The 19,401-nt window shown below is 41.7% G+C and overlaps 1 protein-coding gene across 5 annotated transcripts in view; it reads right to left on the bottom strand.

The window, feature by feature from the left end:
* Positions 1-19,401, bottom strand: part of LOC105464101 (nucleoporin 214) — a 113,159-nt gene that overhangs the window by 88,871 nt on the left and 4,887 nt on the right. For 3 of the 5 annotated variants that reach the window (XM_071078450.1, XM_071078449.1, XM_071078446.1), the window contains exons 5-14: positions 18,765-18,835; positions 16,980-17,043; positions 16,411-16,514; positions 14,491-14,597; positions 13,491-13,557; positions 10,279-10,405; positions 8,994-9,155; positions 4,604-5,078; positions 3,028-3,203; positions 1,738-1,835 (exon numbers count right to left, since the gene is read on the bottom strand). In XM_071078450.1, coding sequence (XP_070934551.1) covers positions 1,738-1,835; positions 3,028-3,203; positions 4,604-5,078; positions 8,994-9,155; positions 10,279-10,405; positions 13,491-13,557; positions 14,491-14,597; positions 16,411-16,514; positions 16,980-17,043; positions 18,765-18,835 — 1,451 coding nt within the window. The remainder of the gene's footprint in view (positions 1-1,737; positions 1,836-3,027; positions 3,204-4,603; positions 5,079-8,993; positions 9,156-10,278; positions 10,406-13,490; positions 13,558-14,490; positions 14,598-16,410; positions 16,515-16,979; positions 17,044-18,764; positions 18,836-19,401) is intronic. The other 2 variants (XM_071078447.1, XM_071078448.1) reach the window with 2 other exon arrangements.

Below are 19,401 nucleotides of genomic sequence, written 5' to 3'. Positions count from 1 at the left end.
TGCAGTGAGCCGAGATGGCGCCACTGCACTCCAGCCTGGGCGACAGAGCCAGACTCCATCTCAAAAATAAAATTAAAAAAAAAAAAAACTGATATACTCAACTGTATTAAAATGAAGAACGTGTATTCATTGAAGAGACCAAAAAGACAATGAATAGACAATTCACAGTGAGAACATATTTGCATTGTATGTGCATGTATGTGTGTGTATTCAAGGAACTAACTCTTAAAAATCAGAAGGAAAAAGCCGGCAATCCAACAGAAAAATAGAATAAAGACATGAACAGACACAACATAAAAGAAAATATTCAGGCCGGGCGCGGTGGCTCAAGCCTGTAATCCCAGCACTTTGGGAGGCCGAGGCGGGCGGATCACGAGGTCAGGAGATCGAGACCATCCTGGCTAACACGGTGAAACCCCGTCTCTACTAAAAATACAAAAAGAAATTAGCCGGGCGTGGTGGCGGGCGCCTGTAGTCCCAGCTACTCCGGAGGCTGAGGCAGGAGAATGGCGTGAACCCGGGAGGCGGAGCTTGCAGTGAGCCGAGATCGCGCCACTGCACTCCAGTCTGGGCGACAGAGCTAGACTCCGTCTCAAAAAAAAAAAAAAAAAAAAAAAAAAAAGAAAGAAAATATTCAAATGGCCAATAATCATATTTCAAAAAGCTCAATTTTGCTAATCATTAGAGAAATACAAATTAAAACCACAAAACAATACAAGAAAAGATGAAAAATACCAAGAGTGGCAAGTAGGTGGAGCAGCCAAAAGTCTCATACACTCTTGGTGGGAATCTACTAATGAGGAATACATGCAGAGTCTATGATCCAGCAATCTCACTCCTAGGGATAAACCCAAGAGAAACCTGTACATGTGTTCACTGAAGACATCAACAGGAACGGTCATAGCAGTACTACATACAATGGCTTAAACCTGGAAACTACTCAAGTGCCCATTAGAGTGGAACAAATACTTGTAATATAATCACACAATAAATTCCATACAACAATGACATGGATAAATCTCACAAACATAATGTTGAACAAAGGAGCCAGATATAAGAATACATACTGTACAATTCCATGTGATAGGAGGTACAGGCAGGCTAACCTCATCTATGCTATAGGAAATCGGGAAACCAGCTACTCTGGCAAGAGTAGTGATTAGAAGGGGATAGGTGAAAAAGAACGCTGGGGTTCTGACCTCCGCCTCCTGGGTTCAAGTGATTCTCACGCCTCAGCCTCCCCAGGAGCTGGGACTACAAGTGCGCGCCACCACGCCCAGCTAATTTTTGCATTTTTAGGAGAAACGGGGTTTCACCATGTTGACCAGGCTGGTCTCGAACTCCTGGCCTCAGGTGATCTGCCCGCCGTGGCCTCCCAAAGTGCTGGGATTACAGTCGTGAGCCACCATGCCCAGCCAGGTTCTTGTAAAATTCTGTTTCTTAATCTGGATGCTCGTTACCAAGGTATGTTCAGTTGGTGACAATTCACTGAGCTGTACAAGTATCATGTGTACTTTTTTCTATGTGTATTATACAAGAATAAAAAATTAAAATAGCTAAATGGCTTTTATGAGTATACAAGTATTCAAACCTCGCACTTTGGTATTTACTATCACATAGTCCCAATTACTATGTCCAAGGTCTGAATTCTAAAACATGAAAATTTATTTCATTCATATGTATGCTTGGGGCAGTAAATTAATAAACACAAACATCGCAAACTGAATTTAAACACACCTGGGGAGAGCCTGGCTTTGCTGCTGGAGGGGTTATCCTGGGTGATTTCTGTACCATTGAGGGCACAGGGCTTGGACTGCCCTGAGCAGATCGTCCTGCTTGAAAAAGAAGTCAGTTAAAATATATAGCATTTATTACCTTTATTTCTCCTATCACAAATGTCCTTTCTCCAAATCTAAGAAATGAAGTTACACATTGCCCCTGGGCCCACTTTCATGATTTACTTTAAAGAGCGATGACCACCAGCTGCGCTAGCCTTTGTTCTAAGACAATGAAAAAAAAAAATTAAAATTTTAGGAGCCAGGTATGGTGGCTCAAACCTGTAATCCTAGCCTTTTGGGAGACTGAGGCAGGAGGATTGCTTGAGCCCAGGAGTTTGAGACCAGCCTGAGCAAGATGGCAAGATCCTGTCTCTATAAAAAATTTTAAATATTAGCCGACGGTGGTGGTACATGCCTGAGTTACTCGGGAGGCTGAGGTGGGAAGATCACTTGAGCCCAGGAGGTAGAGGCAGCAGTGATGTGCCTGGGTGAGAGAGTGAGAGTGTCTCAAAAAAAACAAAAGCAAACAAAAAAAACTTCCTGCTTACAGCAGTATGACTGTGAAAATACAAATACAGTCACTGCAGGTACTCTCTCTTCTGTGTTTCTTTTTTTTTTTTTTCGCGACAGAGTCTCGCTCTGTAGCCCAAGCTGGAATGCAGTGGCACAATCTCAGCTCACTGCAATCTCCGCCTCCTAGTTTCAAGTGATTCTCCTGCCTCAGCCTCCCGAGTAGCTGGGATTACAGGCACCCGCCACCACACCTGGCTCATTTTTGTATTTTTAGTAGAGATGGGGCTTTGCCATGTTGGCCAGGCTGGTCATGAACTCCTAACCTCTGGTGATTCACCTGCCTCGGCCTCCCAAAGTGCTGGTATTACAGGCGTGAGCCACCGCACCCCACCAAACAATTCTTTTGCCTGTGTTTCTTAAAGAACTGTTCTGTAACTGCTCTTCATGGAGGGCAGACTCCACATGAAAATAAACGCCCAAGAGCAAGACATGTTCTTTGAATCATTAAGTACACTTAGCTCCATAAGAAGTGTCAGAGAGAAGCGTGGCAGCATTAAGCCAGAGCAAATCTCCCAATTCAGAGTATGAAAATCACAGCACATTAATCATTAATGCATGATACAGGAAGCAAGAAAAAATAACCTTGTCCAACTATGTTAGTAGGACTCTTAACACTTAAAACTGTTAATCTGAGAAGGCAGGGCTGAGGTCTAAAGTTGTCTGCTTAAAATCATACCTGATGGTGAGGGCAAGACTGAGGACTTCAATGGCACGGAATTAGGTGATGCTGAGAGAGGCGTGGGATGGCTGAGTGGTCCAGAAGCAGCTGGCATGGAGGCAGAAGAGAATGGCGGCATCGAGGGTGCGCTCTGGGAGCTACTAACAGGAGCAGAGGTAGCCGCAACAGTAAACCTGAAAAATGGCAGCCCCAAGGTCTCAGAAGAGCCTGCTAGAAGATTCTTTTACACTAGCATGAGCAATGTCATAAAAAGATAACTTATTATCTTTTATGTTAACTTACAAAGATAACATACATTTTGCCTTCAGGAAACATAAATGTTTAGCTACTTCTTATAAAAGGTGAAAGCTGCAAGGAAACATTTCTCTTATTGTCTGCTTATTTAGGAATTAATTATTCAGGGGAAATATCAAGTACTTAACTTGAAGATAAAACTAAGTTTATCACAATATGAAATACCAAGCTGATCATGATACGAAATGCTATTGTTTCCAGCTGAGTTTTAAACATGAGGTGGGACACAATTATGCTTAGGAGAGTTAGTACTTTCTCTTACCAAGGAAATTACTGAGAACTCCTTTTAAGAGTGAGCACCTTCTCTGGGGAGTGAAAAAGGAAGAGGAATGCAGGTCACTGTCTTTGGGATACTTATGGCCTAAAAGAAATGTAAAGTCGGCTCCACCTAAAGAGCAAAAGTCTGTAGACAATCTAAACATCCAGCATTAGAAGACTGGTCAGATAAACTGTGGTGCAGCCAGCAAAATGGAACACTATGTAACCCTTAGCATGAAGTGGATGTGTGCCAGTTCAGTACTAACAGTAACTGTGGCGGCAGCACCACCACCACAGCAACAACAGATAGGACAGGCAAGCAGGGAAAAAGCTGGTAGTACTTATATTTCGTGGTTATCTTAGGAACTCATGGTCATCTTGGGAGGGGTTACAAGATATAAGGGACTGCTTCCCTCAAAAAGCTTACATTCTAGTGGGGAGAAAAGAACAAGCAGATAAAAAAGTAAATAAATAAGAAATGAGTGAGCTGCAGGACCCAGATCTGGAGGAAACTGGATACCAACCTAAGAATTAGCAGTGAGCAGCCACGGGACTTCATAGGGACTGTCAAGCAGAAGAATTACCTAACGATTTACAGTGTCACAAGATGACTTTGTGGTTGTGTAGACAGCAGTTCAGAGTGAGTTAAGGGTAGACACGGGAGGAAAAAAGACAACAAGGGATTCATTTCCCTTCCAGGATACATATTCTGGATTGCTTCTTTTTTTAAAATAATATTGCCTACATTTATAATGTAAAAAAGCAAAACAAATATCTGAATATAAATCCCTAGTAGTCAAAAAAATAAACAAATAAAATGCTAGCTAAGAGACACTTCTGAACTCTATCCACTGATGAAATGTCAGCTTTTTATGTTGGCTGAATTTCTGTCATTTGCAAGTATTACTCTGGGTAAAAAATTCTACTCAGTAACTCCTCTCACAGTGACTCTACTTGTAGCAAATAACATCTAGTATTTCTACTCAACCCACAGAAGAATCAAACTTTAGAAGTGACTTACTTTTCACTCAGGTTGACTTTGACAGCAGAGGTTGAGGGTGGGAAGGAGGGCTTCACTGCTATATTTGGAGCAGACATACTTGGCACTGGTGTACTTTCCAGGGTAGGCTTAAAACCAGATGATCCAAAGGAGAATGAGGCAGCTGATGGACCTGTGGGAGACGCTGCAGGGGTGAGGGCTAGGGAGGCTTTAGAAGGGGGAACAAAAGAGAAGGTTGATGGGCCAGGGCTCGGGGCTGCTTTGGAGCTGTCAGAACCACTGGAATATGAAGATGGCTCCCCAGTGACGGTAGCCGATGACTTCAAGGATGAAGAACCAAAGGAGAACACAGTGGGGGCTCCACCAGCAGGAAGCAAAGAAAAAGTGGCAATGGGAGCAGCAGGTGACGAAGGTGGCAGAGAGGCAGGGGCTGCAGCTGCAGAAGCATCCAGTTTCTGTGGGGCTTGAGAGGAGGTCGGGGTAGTGGGAGTACTTCCTGCAGTGACAAAAAAGGAAGGAAAATGTTAACACCATAACAGTGAGGTTGACATAATAGAAAGAAAGTGGAAAAGAATTTGTGGTAGAATGAAGTCAGGAATGTTACTAGTTGAAGAAGCAAAAAGAACAGATGGGAACACAGTTAATGTTGGAGTTTTCAGGTGGCATGAGATAAATGAAACTGAAGGAAAACTAAGAAAAGACATTAGAATAATTGGACTTCATGGACTTCTCAGTGCTACTACAGCACACAAAACAATTTAGTCACTGCAACATTTCATTAACAACTGGGAAAAAGTTTTAATTCAGACTTCCACCTTATTTCACTAAAAGTAATTCCACATAAATACACATAGAAAGTCACACAAATACATGTATCTCAAAACAAAGGAGACAAATTGACAGATGTTAGGTCTCAGAATCTAACACCTTGATAAATTTAGAAGTGACCAAAAAAAAAAAAAAAAAAAAAATCGCAAAGGGAGAAGGTTAAGATTTGTGTAAAAAATAGCTACTCAGGTATCATAACTAAATGGTAACGAACTAAAAAGATCCATAGCAAATGACAAATAAGATGTTTTCTATTTTTTAAAAAGCTCATACAAATTGAGAGTTTAAAATTTCAGGACTAATAAACAGGGAATCTAATTCACATAAACACATTTAATCTCTCTCATCAAAGAAATATAAACAAGGTACATTTCTAATTTGTCCTCTAAATTATAAGAATTTAAATACGTATAACCCCTTACGTTTGGATGGGTAAAACAAGCCTGAAACTTTTTATCACTGGTAGGTGACTAGTAAGTTTTTTAAAGAAAACATTTTGGCATTGTATAAAAAACCATAAAAAACAGACCCAGTAATTCCTCTTCTAAGAATAAAGCTTACAAAAATAATGCAAAAAATGAAAAAGATATTTAATGCAATCCAAATGGTTAGGGGGGGAAAAAAAAGTCAGTGGAAGGCTGGATGCAATGGCTCATGCCTGTAAACCCAGAGCTTTGGGAAGGCAAAGCAGGAGGACCCTTTGAGTCCAGGAGTTTGAGCCCAGCCTGGGGAACAAAGTGAGACCCTGTTGCTACAAAAAATACAAAAAAAATCAGCCAGGTGTGATGGCTTGTGCCTATAGTCCCAGCTATTTGGGAGGCTGAGGTGGGAGGATCACTTGGACTTGGGAGGCAGAGGCTGCAGTGAGCCAAGATCCTGCCACTACACTCCAGCCTGTGCAACAGAGTGAGACCCCTGTCTCAAAAATGAATAAATTTTTTTTTCTATTTTCCAAACTTTCCATAAGGTAAAAATATTAATCTTTAAATTAAATAACCAACTAAATAAATAACAAAGGAATACTTTGTGTCAATATTTTCTATTTATATTAATAGTTAATAGAGCTTGGCTGTTCCAAATTAGCTAAGATGGCAATTTATCTTCATGGAAGACACTATGTCTAAAGCAATGTAATAATACGTAGGATACAAGTATGAAAATACCACTTTCTGAAAACAAAAATCCAAGTAAACTGTCACTTTGATGAAAGTATAATAATGCAAGCAAACCTATTCTGTTAATACTTCTTTATACAACAGATATGGAACCAGCAACAACTAACTTCTGTAAAGACACACATAGATGTTAAACACTTCCATGCATATTAGGCAAACTGACATGAAAAATATATACCAGACCTTAAAGAAATCATTAGCATTTTTTCCACTGAAAATGAACTGATTATTGGAAAACCATCATGCTACTACTACTTCTGATCAATACCGCATTCTTGGAACTGCAGTGTAGAAACAGGTGGAATCATTAATGTCTTCTGAACCCATGAAGTTAGCTACACTTGGCTGACAGGACAGACACTCTCCCTGCAGGGGCTCTATTACACTCATCTGAACACAACTACTACCTCTGGACAAACGGTGAAGGAAGAGGGGAGTTTCCCTAGGAAAAGCTAACAGTAAAACTGGCCTCTGATTGTGCTCCAGTGTTGAATGCGCTAGTAGCAAACACTCAGAAACAAACCTCGTCCCACAGGCTCCTAATCTCACAGTCTGCTCTGCTTATTACAGACACACCAGGCAGCTGGGTATAGGTAGTTCATGGTACCCTTATTCATGGCTGAATAAAGAGGAAAAAAAAACCCAACACAAAGAGTACACACTATGAATAACGGACTACCCTGATACAACACTCTGCAAGCCATCTGGTGTATCACTTGGGGTAGTGCTGCCAGTTGTTAGGGCCCAAGTATCTGAGTGGCTCTATTTGGGATATACAACTCACTGTGGACTGGGATGCAGTGAGAGAATATACCCCTAAGTATTGTTAACCTTATCCAAACCAACTGGTCATACATTTTTGCTTAGATAGGAAACTGGTCATAATAGAAGAAAAAAATGTATTAGTTATATACTCACAGAATTCAAAGAGAGAAATATTAGTCAAATTTGAATATATGAAACAATGATCTTTTTAAAAGTTTTATATTTTCTGGTCAGGCACAGTGTATCATGTCTATAATCCCAGTACTTTGGGAGGCTGAGGCAGGAGGAACACTTGAGTCCAGGTGTTTGAGACTAGCCTGGGCAACATAGTAAGATCCTATCTCTATAAACCATTTAAAAAACAGCTGCATATGGTGGCGTATGCTTGTAGTTCCAGCTGCTTGGGAGGCTTAGGTGGGACTGCCTGAGCCTGGGAGAGTAAGGCTACAGTGAGCTGTCATCATGCCACTGCACTGCAACCTAGGCAACAGAGTAAGACCCTGTCTCCACAAAAAAAAAAAAAGTTTCTTTTCACAAGTGATACAAATGTCACTGTAAACATTTTTAAAATACAGACTAGTATTTATATGTGTGCACTCATTTTCATGAAGGATAGGTACCAAAGTGTTGACTGTGGCCATTGCTTGATGACTGATGGGCTTTAAGTGATTATGGTTTTGTATGCTCTCATTTTCCTCCAATAAACATCTATTATTTAAGTAATGTTTCCAAAAGGAGAAAAAAACCTCAAGAAAATACAAACAACAAAAATATCCATGTTCCCTTCACCCAGAAATAACCACCATTTAGATTTTAAATTCATCTCCAAGTTTTTTTTTCTATGTATGTTTTTTTCTCATACAAAAAGGAACACAGAATATAGGGTTTTGTTTGTTTTTTTTTTTGTGATGTATTCCACTCACTCCTTCCCAGTCAATAAATGTAACATTTATAATTGTTACATGGCATTTCACTGTAAGACTATACAATCATTTCTTTTTTTTTTTTTTTTGAGACGGAGTCTCGCTCTGTCGCCCAGGCTGGAGTGCTGTGGCCGGATCTCGGCTCACTGCAAGCTCCGCCTCCCGGGTTCACGTCATTCTCCTGCCTCAGCCTCCCGAGTAGCTGGGACTACAGGTGCCCACCACCTCGCCCAGCTAGTTTTTTTCTATTTTTTAGTAGAGACGGGGTTTCACCGTGTTAGCCAGGATGGTCTCGATCTCCTGACCTCATGATCCGCCCGCCTCGGCCTCCCAAAGTGCTGGGATTACAGGCTTGAGCCACCGCGCCCGGCCACAATCATTTCTTTAACCAACCCCCATGATTAAGCACAATGTCTTCTGGATGCACATCACATAACATAGAGTCTTAGAATACTGTTGGTAAACGACCGGATGCAAACCATCTGGTTGACCTTCCTTCATCTCCGAAGTAAAGTAATGGCTGCAGAATAAAGCTTGAGGGTAGGGAAAGGCAAATATGTGCATGCATGTTCAAAAAAAAGATTAGCGTGTGCCTTCCTAAGACAGACGAGCCTGGTAAAGAAAATCACTATGTGTCTTCACACCATGTTGGTTCTTAGAAATACTCTTGTGCAAGTCTCATGGTATTCCCTTACTGATAAAGCAGGCAGAGCCACATACCTGGTGACTTGGGCTGTCGCTCTCCTTCTAATGAAAGTCGCTCCGGTGTTTTGATGAGAGACTTAACCCCAGGATTTTGATTAATCATATAAAATGGACAAAGCACACCATCTGTTGAAAGTAACATGAGAACTGGAGTAGGAGGAAGAGTCTTTTCATCATCTGTTAAAAAAGAAAACAAAAGCAATAAAAGAACCAAGTCAATTTAAGGGCCTGAGGCTGGAAGGCAAAGACTGCCCTCAACATGAAGAGGGTTTAAGGGACTCATCTGAATAGCAGCTCAAGTTAGTTTGTTCTGATTTTAGACCTGAACAGCCTTCCATGCACCAGCTAAAGAGAGCTCCTGCCGCTATCAGATCGCCACCATCCTGCTGGGCCCTGCCTAGAAGCTCCATCAGTCCCCCAGTAGCTCTGACTCTCCCAAAGGTCCCTCAGTTTTTACGAGTGTCTCAGTGTTCAGGAGGTAGGCTTGGCATTCCCCTGACCAAGACAAGAGTATCTAGGAAGTACTTGGGTCATTAGGAAAATGAGACTAGACTCTTTGGAATGGACAGGACACAGAAAGATGAGTCAAACTACTTATTCCTCATTCACAGTTGAATGACAAGTATGTATTTTATCAATTAAGGTTTCAAGAGAATCAGAGCAAATGAGCTAATCAGAACAAATACTCCTGCCTAATCAGGGAAAGAACAAGCAACTTAATGGTGCCTGATGGGGACATCTCTCTAAACTTAAGTACCAGATGGCAAAGACTGCTTCTTTTGTGGCACTTTTACATTTCAATGACTACAGCATAGCCAAGCTACTGCAGGGAAGATCTATTCAAAACACATATCCAGGCCCTATTTGGAAATAATGGGCCTGAGATCTCTATTTTCTAATCCTTGCCTTCAAACCAAGTACTGGTGTGCAGTACCAGATTCGGGTATTGCTTCTTTGGGAGGTCACCACGGAGTTGGACTGGACAAAGAAACCAAGCCATAAAATCCTGGCTTGTTCTATATTTCAACCAGATTCTAAGTACACCCAGACATGTGCAAGTGTGCAAACATATACCCACACATATACACAGTGTCTGGCCTTGGTCTCATCAATGAATATCCATTCAAATCAGTTCAATGTTGTCACAATACAGCCTATATCACTCTTCAGGTAGAAATGTGCTGCCAGAAGCTACAAGTACCCAGCAGAGCAGACTGTCAGTAACATGTAACTGGTGTTTCAATATTAACCCTAACTAGAAAGAAGACTATTTCTGCACTAATTACCAGGCTACACTTACTGATGGTGATTTCCACTTGGTTCGTATAGTCTACAGCAACTCCCATGGGCAAGGAGTCATCACTCTTGTCTGTCACGGGCAACTCGGCTCGACTAGAATCCTCCAGTAGCCAAGATTCCCAATTAATCTAAAAAAAAAAAAAAAAGAAGAAAATGCCACGGTGGTTAGAGCTTTGCATTGGGTCCTTCTAGCACTGTTCAAATAGGAGAGAACAGAGATGCCTCACTTGGTTTAGATATATGTGTTGACTAGGAGGCTCTGAAATCTGGGAAGATGGTCTAAAAGCCAGAAGTACCCCCAGCAAACGGGAAGTTAATTTTCCAAATCGACCCCCTCTCTATCTGTTCCTGGTATACCAAGCCCCTGCCTTGTGAATAACCACTATCATGAACACTTTCTGAGGTGCGTTCCATGACAACTAGGTAGACTGCTGACCATGAGGGACAAATCCAACAGCTGCAGTCAGCCAGTCAATACCTGCTCCTAGACATTTTGGACTGGGACCAGGAACTCCAGCTCATCTCTACTGGAGTCTTTCACAGAGACGCATGTAAGGCTGGCCTGTGCTCAGATGTCCTGTGCCCAATCGTCTATAGAGACAGAGATAACCATAAGTTCTTCTCTTCCCAGTTCTTGGTACCAGCTCCTCAGAATGGTCAGCTTTCCTGTCCCTACAGTCCTTGAGAAAAGACTTTCTAGTAAACTCCCTTTTTGCTTAAGTTTGCTTGGATAGGCTCTGTCCCTTCCAACAAATGACTCTTGGTTTTTAAAATCACTAACAGTTTGCCTAACTTTCAGTGTTGACCAGACTGGGAAGCATGAATCACAGGGGAAGAGTGCTTAATGACTAACAAAGAAAAACAGGCTGGATGCAGTGGCTCACGCCTGTAATCCCAGCACTTTGGGAGGCTGAGGCAGGTGGATCATCTGGGGTCAGGAGTTTGAAACCAGCCTGGCCAACATGGTGAAACCCCGTCCCTAGTAAATACACAAAATTAGCTGGGCGTGGTGGTGTGCAACTGTGGTCCTAGCTACTTGGGAGGCTGAGGCAGCAGAATCACTTGAACCCGGGAAGCAGAGGTTGCGGTGGGCCGAGATCACACCACTGCACTCCAGCCTGGGTTACAGAGTGAGAAAAGAGAAGAAAAGAGAAGAGAAGAGAAGAGAGGAGAGGAGAGAGGAGAGAGAAGAGAAGAGAAGAGAAGAGAAGGGAAGAGAAGAGAAGAGAAGAGAAGAGAAGCAAAAAAAAGGAAAAGAGAGGAGAGGAGAGGGGAGGAGAGAAAGAGAGAAAGGAAAAGGAAGGAAGGAAGGAGAAAGAAGAGAGAGAGAGAGTGAAAGCAAGAAAGAAAGAAAGGGAAAGCAAGCAAGCAGTTCAGGAAAGAGAATGAAATCACACTATGTGACTTAGCTATGGAACAGGTAACAGACACATTCATATTAAACAAAACAATCTCAATTTTTAAAAACAATCTACAGTTAAGATAAAGACGACTTAATCATTGTAGGGCAGAATGCAGTTTTACAAAAGAGAAGACACAGGTAACAACTGGAAGGATACTAAGGGAAAGGGTGGGAGTGCTAAGACATTCCTCTTACAAAGTGGAAGATCAAGAGTTACCACCAGGCCGGGTGCCGTGGCTCACGCCTGTAATCCCAGCACTTTGGGAGGCCAAGACGGGCGGATCACTTGAGGTCAGGAGCTTGAGACCAGCCTGGCCAAAAAAGCAAAACTCCATCTCTACTAAAAAATACAAAAATTAGCCAGGCATGTTGACGCAGGCCTGCAGTCCCAGCAACTTAGAAGGCTGAGGCATGAGAATCACTTGAACCAGGGAGGCGGAGGTTGCAGTGGCACCACTGCACTGGGTGACAAAGTGAGACTTGGCCTCAAAAAATAAAAATAAATAAATAAATAAATAAATAAAGATACCACCAGAAAGGAAGGTAAAAAACACCAATTAAAGTTACAAAGGTTCACCAAGATAAGAAATTAAAACAATGCTGTAACTCTTGAGAGGAAGGAGGGGACTGGGGGCCATATGTGAGCTAGATCATCATTTGCCATACAGTCAGTAAGGTCTAAAACTAATAACCAATTACTAGTCATAGAGCAGATTTTTCTTTAGGGATAAGGTGGCAGCATTATAAGAAAATGTTTACAAATTAAAAACGGTCCCCTCTAGAAAGCAAACAGGTAGGGCAGGGGTGATTCTTTTTTTATAAGCCCTTCTCTACTATTTACTTTTAAAAAACATGAACATAAATTATTTTGATAGAAAGTAAAAATAAAACTGTATTTTTAATGTGTGAACACATGAAATACTTCTGCTAACAGGAAATTATTACTGAAGTCAATCTAAGATAGTTCTAGAGCAGCAAATCAGATGGCTGAACTCTGGCCTCATCCAAAGGCAGCCACCCCTAGACAATGAGAACCATGCCCCTCCTAATGGGCCACCCGGCCACCCAGAAAGTGACAGATAAATGCCAATGGTTGAAGAGGCACAAAGTACCTATGCATGGGTGGAACACAAAGTCATATGGGGAGGAGAAGCACTTGTTTCTTATTTACAAGGGTGCACTAAAGATTTTTAAGCTCAAGGCAGTTTTAAAAAGAAGATTCCCCTTCTTTTGTTGTGCCCTCTCTGTAGTCAGTCATTCTGCATAATCTACAAGTGGATAGCGCACCACCACTACCTGGGCCCACCGTGTCCCTGCAAGAAAGACAACATGAAAGAAGGTTCTTATATGCAAAGGTGCTTTGCTCTTTCTGACAGTTTTTCAAAGTCAAACAGAAAGTATTTCTGGTGAATCACAATTTAGTGTCATCTGCATGTTTTTCTTTCGTAATTGAGGATGGATTATTGTTAAATTGTATAGAAGGAGTAGGTTCAAGTAACAGGAAGAAAACAAAGATGACAAAACAGGACAAGGCAGAAAAAGCCTCCTATGCATCGGGCATACTCCAGTTGGAGGTTAACTGCATAGCATGTTTCCACAGACCAGGGATGGATCCTAAAAGAACAGAAGTGAAGGAAGTACAAAGTCTGACACCCGTGTTTCTCCATGCAATAGCCAAGCCATTTGGCCAAGGCACTCTGTCACTGAAGCCTTGCTGTCATGCAGAAACTTGATAAAACAGATGTGAGACAATGTACATCCTAACCACACGCAAAAAAGAAAGTACCACAAAAGTGACAAAAAAGATTTACCTGATCACTTTGTCGAGCAAGGATACTAACTTCTGTTGAAGCCGCAGATGCTGCCAGCACTAAATCCCTTAAAGAACAAAACCAGAGACCATTACATTCAAATACAGCAATAGTTCTCTAACTTGGGTCTGCAGGTAACATCTGTGAGGGCTGCCTCCACATATCGAGGAGAGAGTAAGGTTTTCTATCTGGTTTAACAAAGGTGGGAAGATTCTAGATATAAAGCTGAACTTTTTAGTTTCTGTGAGAAAGCCCTGTAGAATCAGCTCACTGCCTACCTACACGAAGACAAAGGAACGACACAACAGAATCAAGTCAGAGTTCACAATCAATATGCCACCCAAAGGCAGAATAATGTAGCTAGAGGGATGGAAGCTTTGCTTTGAGTAATCTCCATTCCAGTGGGCAACTCTGCTCTCAGAAGGAAACTTTTAATATATTCCTTGAGTATCAGTATTTTCATAAGTCATCACTAGGGGTTATTGAGAAAATTAGATTTTCGAAATTAGTACGTATTTAATATAAATAACTCAAGATTGGGGAAAAAGAAATAATAGACATTATCAAGAATAAGCTGAAAATACGTTCAAGGTATCTCAGCCTCCATTTTCCTCTATCATAGAAAAGATTTCAGGCTGGGTGCTACAGTTCACACCTATAATCTCAGTACTTTAGGAAGCCAGCCTGAGCAACGTAACAAGATCCCATCTCTACCAAAACACAAACAAACAAACAAAAACTTTAAAACTAAGCCAGGTGTGGTGGCATGTGCCTGTAGTCCCATCTAGGAGGCTGAGGTGGAAGGATCACTTGAGCCTGGGAGTTCCAGGCTTCTGTGAGCTACAATCGTGCCACTGTACTCCAGCCTGGGTAATGGAGTGAGACCCTGCCAATCCATCCATCAATCAATCAATCAGAAAAGATTTCAACATGGGACAAGATGACTCAGGTGTGATCTTCCAGTGAGAGCAGGAATGCCCTGTCCAGACTCTCTGCTCACCACTCCTCAATGTAACTGAGGTAGTAATGGTGCTGCCTCTCTGTGCAGCTGCCGTAACAGGGCTCCATAAAGTTCACGAATATCTCTGGGTGCTTTTCTTCTTTTTTCTACAATGAACAAAGCAAGAAAAAAATTAGGTTTTTCTCGGATCCTACAGTAAAAGAATCTCAAATGATAAATCATTTAAAGTTGTATGAGAATATTCACTCAAAGTCTAAGTCCAGATATAGGGACATGGTATAAAGGCAGCACTTAGTACAAGGAGTACAAACATTGGCCATCAAGCGAACTGCATTTAAACTCTGTTCTGCCACTTTCTGTCCATGAGAGAGGCAGATTTTTCAACCTTCCTGATACTTAGTGTTTTCATGTGTATGCTAGATCTCCTAAGCCTACTTCAGAGGCTACTGTAAGTGTAAAATGAAATGATACATATAAAACTTCCAGCCCAGTACGTGAAACATAACTAGCAGTTAATAAATACTAGTGTTAATATTATCCCCTAGAATAGTAAAAACCTCTAACTAATCTTAAAAGAAGGCATCTAGATAAACATTTTAAAAATTCAACCTTATTAGAAACCCAAGAGTTAAAAACAAGGCATCTTTTTCAAATATCAAATTGGCCTCCCTTGACACCCAATCTCAAATACGTACCAGTCATCATCTATCCCTAACACAGCTTTATTTTCTCCATCACTCTTACCAGTCCTTGATCTCACACTTAGTATTGACTATCCCATTAGAATGTAAGCCCAGCCAGGTGTAGTGGCTCAGACCTATAATCCTAGTGCTTTGAGAGATCGAGGTGGGAGAACTGCTTAAAGCCAGGAGTTTGAGACCAGTGTGGGCAACAAAGCAAGACCCCACCTCTACGAAAAATTTAAAAACAGCTGGGTGTGTTGGGGCATGCCTGTGGTCCCAGCTACTTGGGAGGCTGAGGCAGGAGGATGGCTTAAGCCCAAGAATTTGAGGCTGTAGTGAGCTGTGATCACACCACTACACTCCAGCCTGGGCAAGAGACTGAGACTCTGTCTGTAAAAAATAAGTAAAAATTATCAACAACAACAAATTTAAAACCATAAAAGCAAGGCCATCACCTTGATCACTGCTATATACTCAGCTTTAAAGCAGTGCCTAGCACATTGTTGGCATTAAAAATTTGAGAGCAAACAAAGTAATTTTAAAAATCAAGATACTGTCTTGCTCTTCTAAAATTTCTTTATCGAGTTAACCAAGACCCATAGTTTATAACTTAAGCAAAATCATTTTTTTTTTTAACTTCATATCAAAACAATAGAACACGCTGTGGACACTCTAACTTTGGACCCCAGGCCCATGGTACAGCATGGAAACCTTATACCTGAAGTTGCATAATCACTGCCAGTAAGTAAAAGAACCTGAAATCAGGCCAGGTGCGGTGATGCACACCTGTAATCCCAGCACTTTGGGAGGCCTAGGTGGGCAGATCACTTGAGCTCAGGAGTTCAAGACCAGTCTGGGCAACATGGCGAAACTCCATCTCCACCAAAAAAAAAAAAAAAATACAAAAATACAAAAATTAGCCAGGCATAGTGGTGTGCACCTGTAGTACCAGCTACTCAGAAGGCTAAGGTGGGAGGATCACTTGAGTCCAGCAGGTCCAGGCTTCAGTGTGGTGAGATCGCATCACTGCACTCCAGTCTGGGTGACAGAGTGAGATCTCATCTCAAAAAAAAAAAAAAAAAAGAGTTTCTTCAGATTGTGGTGTATTTTATTGTGCTCCTATGTAAGATGAAGAATTAACTATTAAAATTACATTTTCAACTTACAAAAAAAAAAAACACCCCACAAACACAAAAAAACCTTGAAATCAAAGCCTCCAGCTTTATTAGAAGACTTCTCTAATTCTCAAACAAAGAAATTTCTTTCACATGCATACCGGCAGGAGAGCCATCACCACATCCGGAGACGTTTCCAGGGTCCCATCTGCAGCAGCATACACTATTGTGAAGACGTATGTACCGATCCACAGCACATCCAGAACTGAAAGACACATCTTAATCAGTAGGTCATAAAAATGACAGCAACCAGATGCAACCAAAAGCAACTTATGTTTGGAATAGCCACTGCATGCTATAATACACACTATGGATAAAAAAAAAATCAAAGGCCCAAATTTCATTGACTAAAAATAACTCACAGGTACAAAGATCCAAGAAGCCCAAACTCATCCCCAAATGGTAATTTTTCTGCTGGATTATAATCAGGGCAAATTATGAAGAATTGTAATAAAAAGTTGGGATCCATTTCATGTCATTTACCATGAAACACAGATGTCACCCAGAGGGCCATAATTTACACTGACTTAACTAGCTCTTTGAAATAGTGACATTATTCATAAAACAAACACCAACACCTCACTGAGCAGGTACATTACATGATTTTGAATTTCTGTAATATACATAACATGTCATTAGAGGTCAGCCCAATAAGAAAAGCAGTTATTACCTCTGACAGGATGATCTGACTCATAAAACGGAGGACAAGGAATGACTTTTTTTTCCTGCAAAGTCTGAAAGAGATTTGGAGGGCAAAATAAAGTATCAAATGAAACAATCCCTAAACCAATCAAACTATCAAATCTAATCTATTCCTTAGATGCCACCTATTCCATCTCCTTGGCCAGGCGAGACTGAAGACACAGAACAGTGCTATCTACTTCCAGGACTTTGTCCTACAGAAATGTATGAACGTGGCTGGGTGTGGTGACTCACGCCTGTAATCCCAACACTTTGGGAGGCTGAGGCAGGTGGATCACCTGAGGTCAGAAGTTCGAGAATAGCCTGGCCAACATGGCGAAACCTTGTCTCTACTAAAAATACATAGCCAGGCATTGTGGCGGGCACCTGCAATCCCAGCTACTTGGGAGGCTGAGGCAGGAGAACTGCTTGAACCCAGGAGGCGTAGGTTGCAGTGAGCTGAGATCACGCCACTGCACTCCAGCCTGGGCGACAAGAGCAAAACTCAGTGTCAAAAAAAAAAAAAAAAAAACGCATGAATATGTTCCGATATAGGTAATGAGAGTAGTCAATGCAACACCATTCGCAGCAGCAACACCACTAGCACTGATGCAGATAATCATCAATAGTGGAATAAGGCTCGGCGAGGTGGTTCATGTCTGTAATCTCGGCACTTTGGAAGGCCAAGGTGGGCACACTGCTTGAGCCCAGGAGTTTGAGACTAACCTGGGCAACATGGCAAAACCCTGTCTCTACAAAAAATACAAAAATTAGCTGTGCATGGTGGCAAGAGCCTGTAGTCCCAGCTACCTAGGAGGCTGAGGCGGACGGATCACCTGAGTCCACGAGGCTGAGGCTGCAGTGAGCCATTACGTTATCACAGCATTGCACCCCAGCCTGGGCAACAGAGCAAGACCATCTCTCCAAAAAAAAAAAAAAAAGGCAAACAGCAAAGCAAGAAAATTAAATAAATTGCATTATCTTTTTACAGGTTAGTGCCCTAAAAGATTATGTACCAAATTTCATGTAACTTTCGGTAATAACAAATAAGAAACATAACCTTAAACCCACACCACCTACATTCAGCACTCTGCTCCCCTCCTCGCCAGAGAACAGTCTCGAGGAAGAAGGCACAACAAAGGCCTTAGCACCACCTGTGAATCCCTCCTTCGTACCCAGGCTCAATAAATACATGTGGGTTCCTTGCAACTCAATTGATATTGAAGGATATTTGTGAACATTATCTCAAGAAATTCACAGGGAGGATGACAGAGTGCACATGCAACAACAAGAGTACCCATTTTCTTTAGTGCCCATAGTTAGAGAAACAGACCCTTAAAGACGGACTCAGTGAAAAGACAAATACCGTGCTTTAACCCAGAGTGATTCTGCATTATCAACATAGCTTTTTCACTCTTTTCCCTTCAGCTCTGTTTTTATGGAATGGACTGAAAGAGTTGGGGAACAGTGCATAGTGTATTATCGCATTTTACATAAAAAAACAAAACAAAACAAAAACGCAGCTACACATAGACTGTTTGTATAACATCCAGAAAAGTCTGGAAGGCTACCTACTCAACACAACACAGTGGGTGCCTCTGGAAGGAGGACTATGGGAAGGAAGGGAAGAGCTCCACTCTTCACTCACTGATGGATTTGTTACAATGAGTATAAATTACTTTTTAATAGGAAAAACAAGAAAGATAGTCCCAAACCACTCCCCAAAAAAGCGAGCAACTTAAGAAAAATTCTGAAGTTCAAGATAAGAACTTACAGGAAGATACTGGACCACAGTTCCATTCTGTTTTCCCACTGCCAGCTGCTTTCCTTTGGGGCTCCAGCACACTGAGCAAAGACAATATTACCAAATAAAAACAAGAAAATGGAGCAAACCAATGAGATCTATCACACACAGCTAATTATCAATTCTCATTCCTCTGTCAGTCCATGGAAGATTGTAGGATCATCCCTTTCCAGCAAAGTGGAAAAAAGTAAAATCATTTTAACGACATAAGCCAATTGATTTATCACTGGGCTTACTGAATCGAAAGCTAAAAAAGCTGCAAAATACAGAAAACTCTGTAGTCTTTAGATAAGACAAGCAGAGGCCGGGCGCGGTGGCTCACACCTGTAATCCCAGCACTTTGGGAGGCCGAGGCGGGTGGATCACAAGGTCAGGAGATCGAGACCACGGTGAAACCCCGTCTCTACTAAAAATACAACAAAAATGAGCCGGGCGCAGTGGCGGGCGCCTGTAGTCCCAGCTACTCGGGAGGCTGGGGCAGGAGAATGGCGTGAACCCAGGAGGCGGAGCTTGCAGTGAGCCAGGATCGCGCCACTGCACTCCAGCTTAAAAAAAAAAAAAAAAAAAAAAAAAAAGACAAGCAGAATAGAGAAGGTTTCCAAATACC

Source organism: Macaca nemestrina, chromosome 14 (genome assembly GCF_043159975.1).
Source record: "Macaca nemestrina isolate mMacNem1 chromosome 14, mMacNem.hap1, whole genome shotgun sequence".
Lineage (NCBI taxonomy): Eukaryota > Metazoa > Chordata > Mammalia > Primates > Cercopithecidae > Macaca > Macaca nemestrina.
Note: the sequence above shows the minus strand (reverse complement) of the source record. Positions and strands in the feature narration are given on the sequence as shown.